Source organism: Pseudopodoces humilis, chromosome 23 (genome assembly GCF_049639895.1).
Source record: "Pseudopodoces humilis isolate 2021_Gansu_Grassland_sample_001 chromosome 23, ASM4963989v1, whole genome shotgun sequence".
NCBI classification, from domain to species: Eukaryota; Metazoa; Chordata; class Aves; order Passeriformes; family Paridae; genus Pseudopodoces; species Pseudopodoces humilis.
The window spans coordinates 5,919,277-5,933,001 of NC_142222.1; the positions used below are offsets into that span (position 1 = coordinate 5,919,277).

At 47.1% G+C, this 13,725-nt stretch overlaps 1 protein-coding gene across 4 annotated transcripts in view; it reads left to right on the forward strand.

Moving 5' to 3' along the window:
• Positions 1–13,725, forward strand: part of AP2B1 (adaptor related protein complex 2 subunit beta 1) — a 75,191-nt gene that overhangs the window by 54,864 nt on the left and 6,602 nt on the right. For all 4 annotated transcript variants that reach the window (XM_014254992.2, XM_014254994.2, XM_005525834.3 and 1 more), the window contains 3 exons: positions 1,247–1,376; positions 9,518–9,602; positions 10,320–10,406. In XM_014254992.2, coding sequence (XP_014110467.1) covers positions 1,247–1,376; positions 9,518–9,602; positions 10,320–10,406 — 302 coding nt within the window. The remainder of the gene's footprint in view (positions 1–1,246; positions 1,377–9,517; positions 9,603–10,319; positions 10,407–13,725) is intronic.

Sequence of the window (13,725 nt, forward strand, 5' to 3'; positions counted from 1 at the left end):
GGCTGATTCTTTAAGTGTAAATATTAAGGTTTGTGATTGGGAAGTTTCTATTGCTTTTCCCTCCTTTCCTGCTGCTGCTGATGGTATTCACTGCAGTCTTGGGATAAAGCATTAAAAAAAAAAAAAAATAAAAGAAAGCTGAAGCTCTGGTGTGCTGTAATATCACAGCCCCTTAGTAACAAACTGCAAGTTTGGTTTCCCTCTGAGTCCTAGGGAAAACATGAGAGTTTGTGTCCTGAAATGGCTGCAGAAGGTAAATCATGTGGCTATGCCCTTGCTAGGAGTATTCCTATTTCAACTCCCTAGAGCTGAAAACTAAGGAGAACCAAGAATGGGGCATTTATTGCTTTCTGAAAGAGTGACAAACCTGATAAATGTGGCTGACGTTGCAGAGACAGCATCAGGCTTTTAGTAAATAAAATAAAAGTACACAACTATGCATCCTGCAAACGCCCTGAGAACGCTAATGTGAATTCTGCTACAGAGAAATGCATTTCTGAGTGGACACCAAAACATCTGGGCTTCCATCTGCTTTTGGAAAGCAGCTGGTCCGTAGTGCAGAACTGCTGTGTTAAACGTGAGATGCTCTCCCTCTTCTCCATGCTAAGCAGAGATGCCTGTTGAATTAAATGTTCCTTGGACTGAACAGGCAAGTAAACATTGCTGGGACACATCCCCAGTGAAGGAGCCTCCAACCACACAGCTGTGCCAGGTGCTGTCATTCAGGACCAGGCAGCTGGATGTGTTGATTCATTTGTTCTGCAGTGCTGTTCCAAGGCACATGTTCCTCCTTGGCTGGCTGTTTGTTCTGTGCTGGCTCCAGGTCCCTCTGCCACAGCTCCCAGGGGTGCAGCAGCCATGCAGTGTGTGATGCACCCTACCTGCAGTGCTCTGGAGCTCAGGAACAGGGAAACAGCACCTGGCTCTTAGTCCAGGTCATTCCTTGCTGGGCAGGCTGGTGCTCGGCACACAGACCAGTGGGTAATGGGAGAGTTCCCAGGAGCTGGGCCCTGGGGCAGGGTGGTGAATTTGTCAGCAAGATACCCCCCCTGAGTGAGTTTCCCGTGCCTTGTCCTGCTTTGTCTGCTCATTTGAACTGTGTTCCCTCCCTGGAGTAGGAGCAGGGGCAGCTCAGGAGTAGTGGGAAGATGAGGCAGGTGGTGCTTGACAAAAGGAACATCGTATTTTGGTCATATTTTGGACAATGCAGGGCTGCTTTCATCACTTCTGTTTTTCTCTTGCCCAGCTTTGGGGTCATCCCAAGCACCCCCCTGGCCATTCACACACCTCTGATGCCAAACCAAAGTATTGATGTCTCCCTGCCCCTCAACACTCTGGGACCAGTCATGAAAATGGAGCCTCTGAACAACCTCCAGGTAAGGATTGGCTCGTTCTGGGCAGGGGGGAAGCTCAGCAGGTGCTCAGCCCAGTTTGTTTGGCCCAACACAAATGTGGTAAGGCTCTAATCACAAAATACCAGGTGTAAACAGTCAAGTCTGCCCAAAACTTAGTCCTCTTCCTTTTCCAAGCTTCTCCCAGAAAAACTGAAATGGAAACTTCTTGAATTTTGTGACTTTTCAAACACCTCAAACCAACTGCTTGCATCTGTGTAGATGAAGGGCTTTGTTGCAGTACCACTGTTCTGTAAACTGGGCATGAGGTTTGGCTGGACTTAAGAACTGGAGCAGTTCTGAACAGAGGAAGTACCCGTGGTGAAGCAGGCAGAGAGAGCTGTCAGTAAGAATTGAGGCAATTAAAGGAATTGCAGGAATGATGGCAACTGCTGAGTGATTAATATTTCTCTAGTGCTTTTAAATTCCAGGGTGCTTCACAAAGGCACATCCCTGCCCCAGATAGCTTAATCCAAGGCAAGCTGTGTGTTTCAGAGGAGAAATGACGTGAGCAGCTAATGTTTCATTAATGAGGGTGTTGGTGCATGGCAGGGACAGCACTCCCTGGAGGAGCCTCTTTATCAGATTGGGCTGTCAATCTGATAAAGACAGGACAGATCCAGGGAAATGTTCCCCTCTGCTTTGGACCAGAGACTGTCTCCAGTGATCTGGAAATCATCAGGCAGACAATTCTCCCCGGAAGGAGGCTCTTCCCCTCTGCTGCCATGTGCAGCCACTCTGTGGAGTGGAGGTCAGCAACTCCTGCTTCTGCTCTGGGTCCTCCAGGGTGATTTTCCCAGTATCCCAAGTATCCCAGAATATACAGTTAACTTGCACTGCAGCTATCCCTCTCACCTCAGGTCTCCAGGAGGTAGAACTGTGTTGGGTTCCTGCAGCGTATCAGCCCATAGAGGGAAATATTTTGAGGCAGCTCATTCTCTTTTTAGTTTAAGAGAATGCAATGGAAGTTACTATTTATTCTGCCTGAGCAACTGTTTTTTCCCCTTCTTTTGACTTCCATTCTGGGGCTTATGACTTATTGATGAGTCTTTGGGCTAACAGCTTGAAATAGCTTCTCTGGCACTCAAAGGAGCAGTCCCACACTCGGGCTCCGAGCGCAGTCATGCGACGGGGGAGCAGAGCACAGACAGTGAATGAATTCCATGGCCTGTCTTCCACAGCTGGCCCTTCCAGCCTCTGGAAGAGCTGAGTTCCCTCTGCAACCAGGTCATGAAGGTGAGGTGGTATTTGGGTCAGCTGTGGTAAAATCTGGCTCCTGCTCCGAAGGGAATGTGGAGGTGACAGTCCCAGTCAGCCTCCACAGCACTGGGGACTCTCAACAAGGCACTCTCAAGTCGCTGCTTCCTTTGATCAGGAGGGAAGTGAAGTATTTGGGTTATTAAATCTCTGAAGAGCTTGGAACACAGTTTGTTTCTTGTAGCATCTCCTGCTAGAACAAAGCTAAGAGAAAACATGTGAGGAAACCTCCAGCTACCTTCTATTGAGACAGTGGAGCATTCATTAGTGCCAGACTCCGTTGTTAATTTGCTAACGCTCTCATTGCCATAGAAGTTGGCTGCCCTTTTACAATTGGGGAAGCTGCCATATGGAGTAATAGTATATTTCTCTGCAAAGAGTTGACTCATGATAGCAGATGCCAAGTTAAAAAGAGCACTCCCCTTTTTTGACAGCAGTGGGCTTGATGGAGATCTATCAATGCCCTGACAGCCAAGGCTCTGGTTTTGTTTTCTGGGTTCATGTGGAAAGGATTTGTCTTGAAACGTTCAGAAATCGCCTTGGTGACCTACTTAGGGAACAATTTATAGCATAATATAGGAGTAGAGAATACAAATGTTCCTGTAGTCATTGAAGAACCAAAACGCTCATCAGGTTGAATTTACTTAATGTGTTTTTTTCCTCAGCTAGAGAACACTGAAGCAGATGCAGGGCTGGTTTGAACCTGAGGACCTTATGTTCATCTCCCCTTCTGGTGGGAGTTTTTTGGTTTTAGTATCAAGAAAAAGAAGTCCTGAAGTAACCAAACTGATAGCTTTCAACTTTTTGTCATGTTAATTATACACTTCAAAGACTAGTTGTACATTCCTTAGGCAACTATTTCAGAAGTAACGAATTCATGTCTTGTTCGGGTTATTTTTATTACCATTTCTAATCTTTCACCCAATACAGCTCACTTAATCTTGACATTTGTAATCGTGGAGAGAAACTAAAATATTTGACAAGGTAACAAAAAAGACGTTTTTGCAAGAAGATGAAGAAAACTGAAATATTTTCAGAGGCTTGCTTAGGTAAAATATAGCTGAAGAGTCTTGTGTTTGCCAGTCACCTTGCATCTTGTGATACCGAATGCCAGGCTTCTCCCTTGCATCCCAAAATAATCATCATCATTTTCATGACTTGTTGACTCAGCTTTAACCCCCAGTCAAGCAGAGATTTATCCAAAGGGCAAAGCTAGACCAGACACAGCACTGTAGGGCTGAATAAACCTCAATCCCTGCTCACTGGTTCATCTTTTTCACTTCTGTCAGATTAAAAAGATGTCTTTGGAGTGTACCTGTTGCTAAAGAAAATCTGACTTGGTTATTTGTGTGCCTCTAATTTCTGGTGGGAGACACCCTTGCAGTGCCACATCAGCATTTTGGGGGCTGCCTGGTGCTTGTGGGTGCTGTGGTCAGAACGTGGCAGCAATAAATTCCAACAAGGCCTTGCCCAAAGGTCTGTGAGAGGCTGTGTTGACCTTGCTGGGTGTTTGATAGCCATGGAAACATCTCTGGGAGTTGTGCAGCTCTCCCTGGCTCCTGCAGCATTGCATTTTCACAGTCAAAGCAGTGGTGACACTGCTGGTGACGTGTGGGCTGCTAGAGGTGGGGTGGGTGAGGTATCTTTGCTGCCAAAGATGTGGGAGACCTTCAGCTCTCAAAGAGAAAGGTGCCTTCTGAAACAGGGACTTGCACTGGTGAGGAATATTAAGTCTTTCCAGATAGTTCTTCAAGTCAAATTTGGATTTAGAAAATGCCTGGGCTGAAAGCCTTTCTATGGTAAGAGAAGCGCTGTTCCTAGTAATTGGCATTTTAACAGCTATGAAATGCTGTGAAATTGGAATACCCATTGGAGCACAGGAGAATTGCTCCCTTAATCCTGGAAATGGGTGAAGTGGAGCCAACCTGCAGCCAGAGTGTCAGAGCTCAGGCCTGGTCTGTCATGGCACAAATATGACAATGTCTTCTGTGAGATTGTAACTCCTTGCAGGAGACAATGCAGAGCTGTAGGCACTCCTGGAGCAGCAGCGAGTCCACTCTCTTGGGATCCACGTTCAGAATGCACCATCAGTGTGTCACATCCTGCTGTCAGCTGCCAGCCCTGTCTGCTGCAGCTACAGAGCATGCAGCTGAAAAAAAGCTTGAATTTTTCAAACTGTTTTTTTATTTAATTCAGTAAAATTATCTGAGTATGGAAAGGGAAGGATCTGCCCAGTTGCATTTCTCCCTGAGGAGAGGCACTTGGAAACACAGACTGACTGCTGGGCACCGTGAGGTGCAGGACGCTTTTGTTTCTTGAATTGAGTTTGGCAAAATGTTTTTGTAGAGACAGAGGAGGAAGGTGCAGCTTCTTCACTGAGGAAGTATCTGTGTTGCTAATGCAGTAGATGATGCTTATCCTTCCAGTCTCAGCTCTGCTGTAACTCATCACCTGTGCTCCTCCACGCTCCAGTGTCTCGCAGTGCAGAACCGCTGGAGCTCTCATTCATCAGAGCTGTTAATGTATCTCAGGTCACAAACACAGCACTCAGAACCTGGAGACAGATTTCACACATCCAGCTCTCTGTGGGAATCGTTGTGAGCAGCAATTCCAGCCAGCAGATGTTCACCCTCCAGAGCCTGCTTGATAAATGACACAATATCTGCCCGTGTGTGAGCGGGGTCAGAATCCCCGACCAGCCACCACAGAACACCTGTGGGTATCTACATGGGGAAGATGCTGCTTGGGTTTGTTGCCTGGGTTATTCTTTAACAGTCTCTGCTCATGAGAGTCTTATTTCAGCAAGGAACCCTCCTGGGAAGGCTCTGAATTAAGGATTTGGACTGTAGCTCGGCATCTGCGGCCAGTTCCTCACTCGGCTGTGGAGAGCTGTTGGTTTGGGGGTTAAGAGCACGTCTGCCACATGGTACAGCACATTTATAAATTGTACATTTTGAACTTGAAGTGCAGCAAGGCACAGGAGAGCACAACTCCCAGTAACTCTCTGTTCCCTGACCACTGACGTAGCCCAGCCTCGCTGTGCCCCAGCTCCAGGCTCATCCCTGTGGGAAGAGCACACGGCTGGCAGAGGCTGCAGGCACCCCTGGGATCCTGAGAGCCCTACCTGTCACACAAGATGAAGTGGAGGAGCAGCATTCCCTGGGGACAGAGCAGCAGACTGTCAGAGAACAAGCCATGACCTTGTGAGGTAAAAAAGGCTCTGCAGAGGAGAGTTGTTCATGCCTTAACAGTCTGTTACCAGGCTCTAAAGCAAAACCCAACTTAAGTAAATCCTTAATTTAGTGTAGGTGCTAATGGGATTCCAAGTGGGTATGTTGTGTACTTGCTGCTGATGGAAAGCATCTGTGTTGCTTTCAGACTTGACTTTGAAAGTCAGTTCTGTTGCTCAAGTCTGAGATTTAAAGCATCAGAAACCTACACTATCGAAGAAAATAACTTGACATTGTTCTTATGAGGTTCTTCTTCCCCAAAATACCATGTTTGGGCTGTCAGAGGCCTGGACTGACTGCAAGAAAGCTCTTCAGAAGGGTGCTCGTGCTGTAAGGTGAGCAAATATATTCCAGGGGTTATTTCTAGGGGTGCTGCTTCCTCTAGTCAGATCATGAACAAGACATCAGTGATTTGAAACCCTGAGCCAATTTTTAGTGGGCTCACACCTTTTCAACAGTCAGGCATCACAGGAAAATCTGACACCTTTTGACTTCCATCCCTCAGAGCTTTGTAGGCTGCTCGACTAAATTCACAAGGCACTAATATTTTTTTTTTCTCTCTCTAAAAGATCATAGGTGGAAAGCCATTTTTATTAAAAATGCTTCTGTTTCAACGCTGAAATGTCTGAAGCTAAAGGTCTGGCTAAAGATTTAATAGTTCATGTCCAGGTCAGCAGGTTAAAAACAGAGCCATGAGCAAAGTTAGTCTGGACTGGAGGATTTGTTGAATGCAAGCAGAGTTTCCTTTCAAGCACGTCAAACCTGCTCTCAGCTCCTGCTATCACATCAAATGCCATTGCCTGTCTCAGGACAATGTTCCCACCTGAGGAGCACTGGATTTTTTTTTTGGAAAGTCACTGTTATTACCTGCTCAGCTTCTTGCAGATGCTGCTGTGGATCTGCTCTCTGCCTGTGGCTGCTTTTATAGCCTGTCAGATGGCACTGGATGCTCCTGACATGGAGCATGACCTTGGGAAGCTGTTACCAACTCAGGGGGCCTCTTCTTGGTGTGAGTTTCCCCATCCAGGTGTCTGCAGATGCCTTCTTATGGACCAGATCTTGTGGTGCACAGTCTGGAGGAAGTGTGTGGTGGTGAAGGATGGAAGCTCATTTTGAGGAGTCATGTCCCAGTGCTGTAGGTTAAGGAGAGCTTTTTCCATCCTGTGTGCAAAAGTTATTTGTTACAGCTGATTCCTGCATGATTACAGCTGCTTGCAAGGTGACACGTGGTGTCATTCCTGAACCCAGTGATGCAGTTTGGGAGGAAGGCTGGCATGTGGCTTGATTTTTCTTTACTGGGAAGAAACTGCACTTCAGAGCATCTTAATTGGGTAGCTCTCCAGAGATAGCCAAAGCAGCTTACTCAGTGTGTTTGTGCAGAGTTGAGAAGCAGGTCAGCAGATACCTTTTTATAGCATCCTTATAACTGCAGGGACAGGGCTCGCATATTAATTTGGAATGTGCCTCTAGAACCGTGACTGGAGAGAAGGAGCTGCTTTCCAGCCCCTCTTGTAAGAAACTGCTGTTGTATGGCAACAACAATTAGCTACAAAAGCTAAGTAATCTCTGTTGTTCTAAGGCAAGGCAATTAATCATTAAATCAGACTTGGAAAAGATCTTGGGTCATGCAGTGTAGTCCCTGCCATGCTTTGTTGTTTTCCTACAGTTCCTCTTATCAAGAGCATTGTCAAGGCTGATTTTAAATAGTCCAAGCACTGAAGCTTCTCTCTTCCTCAGAGGAATTTAGTGCCGCTTAATAATTCTCACTGTCGGTTTTCCCAGACATTTAGCCTAAATTTTCCCTTTTCTGGCTCATCTCCATGACTTATATCCAAGCACAGCATCTGGAATGGCTACAGTGCTGTCCCTCCCCCAGCTCTCCCCTCCCAGACTCCGAGGTGCATTTTTGGCTCCTCACCCAACGTGTTCCATCATATTTTGCAGTGGTGAATCACTTAAGTCCACCCACCAATCTGCTTTTACCCCTCTGGTGCCTCTGGTTCAAACACTGAGCACTCCAACTCGTGAGCATGACGCCAGCAATCAGAGCATGTAACAACTGCCTGTTACAGAGAACAAATCCCAATTTTTTCCTCAGTTGCACCATCATTTACGTGGTTTTAGTGGGCTTTAGACTAATCCCTTCTTAAGCTGGTTTGCACTGTGGGAGTCAAATATAAGCTGCTGCCTTTAGTGATGGCTGAAAAGTAGGAACACCACAGATTGTCACATTTACCTTTCTGCTGTTCTTTGCACTTCTGGGACCTTCCAAATGCCAGAAGAGTTTCTTTGGGAGCTTGATCTCCTTCCACTTGTCTCTGGGTTGCATGCATGTCTGATTAGCTGACTGTTTTATTACCCTTCCTTGTCTATCCACAGCTGGTTTTTACCAACATTTGTGGGTGTCCTTCTAAACCTGCCCCTATGGGACAATAGATTTTTCCCAGTAGGACATCAATTTATGTAATTATTAATGTCAATGAAGTTTGTCTTGCCATAAATCTCAGTAGCAGCAAATTTATTCCTTTGGCTCAGCGTTTAGCACGGTCTGGTTTGTGTTTCAGGGTGACAAATTGGAGAACTCCCTCTGGGAGTTCTGCAAACCAAGTAGGAGCTCAAATGCCTCCTGAAATTCCCCACACAACCTCAATTCTGGGTCTTTCTTACAAGGTTTAAGATTCCCAGGTTGCAGCAATGGCAGGTGTCTGCTGAGCTGTGCTCCCATGACAGGCTCTCGCTGTGTGGGCTGACGTGGGGAGAGCATGAGAGGCATGGAAATAAAGCCCAGAGCTGCCTTTTCCTGTGCTGTGTTGTGACATGGCACCTCTCAGACCTCCTGCTTGTCCCAGCAGCTCTCAGCCTGGGGAAAACTGTTAGCAGAGATTAGTGGGGAACATGGCAAATGTGTGTGATAAAGGCAAACCAGATAAAGGCAAACTCCCAGGCTGGTGGAGTTTAATGACACTGAGAATTAAGTCTTTTGTGAAGTGATCTTTTGTTACCTGATTGCTCTGTAGCAGGGCTTTCTTCTTCCAGGAATCAACACCCTGCACATATTCCCTATTTAGATTTTACTGAGGGAAAGGCAGGAGGCTCGGGAGATGCTGCAAGGAAGATGCAGGCAATGGACCCACTTGAGGCTTTCTAGAAAGTGTCTGGACTGAGACAGGACTAATTAAGGAGGTGAAGAAAAATAAGGAAATGAAGGTGAAAATGAAGAATACACAGGGGTTTGGAGCTGGGGAATTACAAGAGTGACTAGCAAGGAGAGGTGATGAAGAAGCTGATGTGCAGTGTGACAGATGTGATAGCAGGTGTGTGCTAGAGGTTGGGTTGAAGAGAGGAGAGAAGAGAGGAGAGACTGGACAGGAGCAGGAAGGAGCCAGGATGCTGCTGTGAGCCCCTGAGTGGAACTGGTTCTGAAGCAGCACAATGAAAGGTTCACAGGAGAAAATTGGGCAGCTTTTAGTGAAAATGGTCCTTGTCTGAAACTGCCCATGAGCTCTGTACCATCCCATTCAGAGCTGGCCCCTGCTCAGACAGAGCACTCCAGGGTGATGAGACTTTGGGGAATCTTGTGATCCCTTTGGATTTCCAGCTGATAGAGACTCTTTAACCTCCCTGGTTTTTTTGTAACAGGTGGCTGTGAAAAACAACATTGATGTATTTTACTTCAGCTGCCTAATCCCTCTCAACGTGCTTTTCGTAGAGGATGGCAAAATGGGTGAGTGCTTGGAGGTGTGTGGTGAGGCCAGGCTGTGCTCCCAGGGCCCAGCTGGGTGCAGGTGTCTCCTGGCTGAGTTTCACCAGTGCCCTGACCTTCAAACCATTCCATCTCAGCAGGTTTGGTCTGCTGGCTTGTCCCTGCTGTCCTCCAGCTCCAATACTTGCCAGAACCCTCCTCTCATGCTCTCTGTCAGACAAGGAGTGAATCTGGGTTTTTTGAAGCTGATTTTTTTTTTTTTTTGGTATTTGTTTGGGTTGGGGTTGTTGTAGTTTTGGGGTTTTTTGATGGTTTAATTCACTTGAATGGGTCTAGGATTTGCCCCCATACCATTTTCACTGGAATTTGTGTATTCTTAGTCACCTATATTAAATTTTTGTTTGAATTGGCTGGAAGTTGCTAGAAAAGCAGCTTTCACTAACATAATCCTAAATGTGTGGATCTCCTTCCTCCTTGTCAAATCCTGCATGTTCTTGGCTTGTAAACAGCTCATATGGCAAAGACTATCTCTCTTTTGGGGAAGGCCAAAATCCATCAAAGCTTTGCTGCTTTTACAAAGAGACTGAGGTTGTTATAGAAGTAAATTCTGTCCCCAGCAGGGCAAAAAGTTACCAAAAGCCCTTTTGTGTGTCTACCTTGAAACATTCTGTGGTGTGTTAATTAATGCTGGGGTCCTGTGAGGATCCCACAGTGCTGATGGGGTTTTTTTGTTTCTAGAGCGCCAGGTCTTCCTTGCAACATGGAAGGATATTCCAAATGAAAATGAGCTTCAGTTCCAGATTAAAGACTGTCACCTGAATGCTGGTGAGTAGCTTCATTCTGCCATGCTGAGAGCACTTTTGATGTATTGCCATTAAACATCACCTTATTAATATCACCTTAGTAAAATAAGCTGATGGCTGATGAAGAGGTAAGTATTGCACTTTTGAATAGAACAGCCAGGGATCCTAGGGCTTGTTTCAGTCAAAAACTTTAGCTGGGTCCCCATAAAAGCACACCTCAAATACCAAGTCTTTGATTTGACCCATCTGTTTCTTCCTTTCATTCTGGACCTTGTATTCTTGTTTTCCCTTTTATACTTTCTTCCCTGCAAAGCTGCTCTTTAAATGGAGCTGAATGTGGTGTTGGGGCTGTTCAGCAGCCCTGTCCTGCTGCTGGGAGTTTTGAACAATGTGTTCCAGCCCTACTGCATCACCCTGGGCCACTCACTTCACCTTTTGGCAGCTTCCTTCTTCTGTCTGTTATGAAATATTAACCCTACAGATGCTACAGGGTGTTGGGTGTTTGTGGAGGACAGGCAATATGGGAAGGGTCTGCTGTTGTTAGCTAAGATACTGATGCATTTTTTGGTTGTGTTTGGTCCTGTTCAGTTTGTTTGGCCGTAAAGTTTCCTCTGTGAGCATCTTGTACGTGTGACCTTACTACTGCTGAAGGATAAGGGAGTGTAAAAGAGCGGAATGGGGCCAGCTCTGCTCCTGTTCAGGAGGTTCTGGACAGGAGCCAAGTGATTCTACCAAAAGCTGCTCTGTTTCACAGATGAAAGAAGTGTCCCTATTGATTACCAACCCTGTAACCTTTTTATTCTCTCATGCCTGCTATTACACAATGAACACCCTCATGCCTCAATAGCAGACAGAAACCATGGGTCTCTTTGTGCTCATAATTATTACTATTTTGGAATATAAAAGATGGAGCACACAAGAGGAGGGGAAAAATAGCAGCTGTTGGACCTTATGACTTGATTTCACTGTGGGGTTTCAAATGAGAACAACCTCTGTGCCTCCCCCAGTCCTCCCTCTGCTCCTGACTGAGCTTGGCATTGCCTCTCCCCCTGCACTGCAGAGCTGCTGCTGCTGGTGCCTTCTGCCCTGGCCATGCCCTGGCTGCATCCAGGGCTCTTTATCTCCAGTCAGAAACCCTGGAAGCTGCTGCTCATTTTGGTGTTGGAAGTGCTGCCTAGCAGGGGATGTGTTTGGGGTGGGTTGGGAAGATTGGCGGTCCTGCAGCCTGGCCTCCCCCTCCTCCCTCTGGAAGAAGATGTTATGAAACGTGGAGTGGCAGAATGCTCCCCATTCCAAAAGGGTTTGCCAGCTCAGGGCCAGGCTGCTCACCCAGGCCTGGGATGCTCAGAGGAGAACAAGTCAGCAGCTCTCAGAGGGAGCAGGGAACACCGGGCAGTTCCTCTGCAGTGGGATCTGCAGCCTTTTCCAGGGAGGAACGTGGCCACAGAGCCTTTCCAGAGCACAGCCCATCCCTTGGGATGCTCAGGGGAGTGCAGGACCTGCCAGGAGCTGCCAGCCTCTTTGGTTTGTGCGCAGCAGAAAGTGAGTCTCACCTCATAAACAGATTCCAAACACTTCCATCAGCTGAGGTTTCTATTTCTGTGTTTCCTCTGCCAGCACCTCCTCCCTCTTGAAACTCTTTGACCACCTGGGCTTGAGCACAGAGCTTGCAGGAGAGAAAACCAGGGAAATCTTGTGTGCTTGCCTCAGTCCCTTGTATTTTTTCTACCAGTGCAACCCTGACTCAGCCTGCTCACCTCAATTTCCTACAGGCAGTAACCTCCTCTAGCTCAGACTGTTCTAAGAGCATCAAGCTTTGCTTGCAGAAGGGTCAGCCAAATCCAAAAGCCATGGAGTGCTGGGATTCCAGCATCCTTGGGGGTGCAGACTTCTCACAGCATGGCAAGTGAGACACACCAGGGCAGAGGCAGAATAGGCTGGGTGAAATCTGGCAGGAGCTGAATCCACCTTCTAGTTTACACCAGAGCAAGGGTGTGTGCCTCAGGAGCGTGATAATTTTTCAAGATTCACAATCTTGATTGTTTAAATCCAGTGATAATAGGCTTAAGACACCTCCATTCTTCCAAGAAGAACAAGTCTGCATATAAAATCTTTAGGAACTTGATCCTTGTGGAGGAAGAGCTGATTCCTGTTCCAAAGACTCTCTGTAGGAAATGAGTAACCACAATAAAGCTCTTGATTTGGGCTGTCAGTGGATGTGGTGTTCTTTGCAGGTTTACAATGCACTCGTGGCAGAGCTACACAAAACTCTGCAGATTCCAGCAGCTCCTCACCAAACCTGAGGAGAGGTTGGGTTTGTGCAGCCCTCCAGCACAGGGAACAGCTCCAGAGCACCGCTGGCTCCTCGGAGTGACTCCTTATCCCTGAATTGTTATTCCTTCTGGGATCAGTCATTCATTCCTAGCCTGAGCCCACCCACCAGGTGGTGAGTGCTCAGAGACCATTCATGCCTCAGCCTCACTGATCCCAGCCCAGTGACGCGAGTGGAGCTGGAGCTAAAAATACTCTGCTCCCAGTGCTGTGCCCTAACACAGCTCCAGCAGCCACTTGGAGCCGTGTGGAGCAGCTGTGCTGGGAAAGGCTGGTCAGGAGTGTGATCCCTGCACCCTCAGAGCCTGGCTTTCCTTCTCCAGCTTTTCCTTCTCCCAGCTTTCCTTCTCCCAGCTTTTCCTTCTCCAGCTTTCCTTCTCCAGCTTTTCCTTCTCCCAGCTTTTCCTTCTCCCAGCTTTTCCTTCTCCCAGCTTTTCCTTCTCCAGCTTTCCTTCTCCAGCTTTTCCTTCTCCCAGCTTTCCTTCTCCCAGCTTTCCTTCTCCCAGCTTTTCCTTCTCCAGCTTTCCTTCTCCAGCTTTTCCTTCTCCCAGCTTTTCCTTCTCCCAGCTTTTCCTTCTCCCAGCTTTTCCTTCTCCCAGCTTTTCCTTCTCCCAGCTTTCCTTCTCCAGCTTTTCCTTCTCCAGCTTTCCTTCTCCAGCTTTCCTTCTCCCAGCTGCAAACAGCCTTTGCTTTCCCAAGTTCTCACATCTGTGTGAGGAGCAGGGCTGAAGTTCTGCTCTGCAGAGCAGCCAAGCAGAGGGTGCTGCTCTTCCTCAGTGGAGAAACTGAAATTTTAATTTCTTTTTCTCCCCCACCCCGCACATATTCCCTATTTAGCTTTTACCAAGGGAAAGGCAGGAATCTTGGGAGATGCTGCAAGGAAAATGCAGGCAGATGGACCCACTTGAGGCTTTCTAGAAAATGTCTGGACTGAGACAGGACTAATCAAGGAGGTGAAAAATAAGGAAATGAAGGTGAAAATGAAGAATACACAGAGGTTTGGAGCTGGG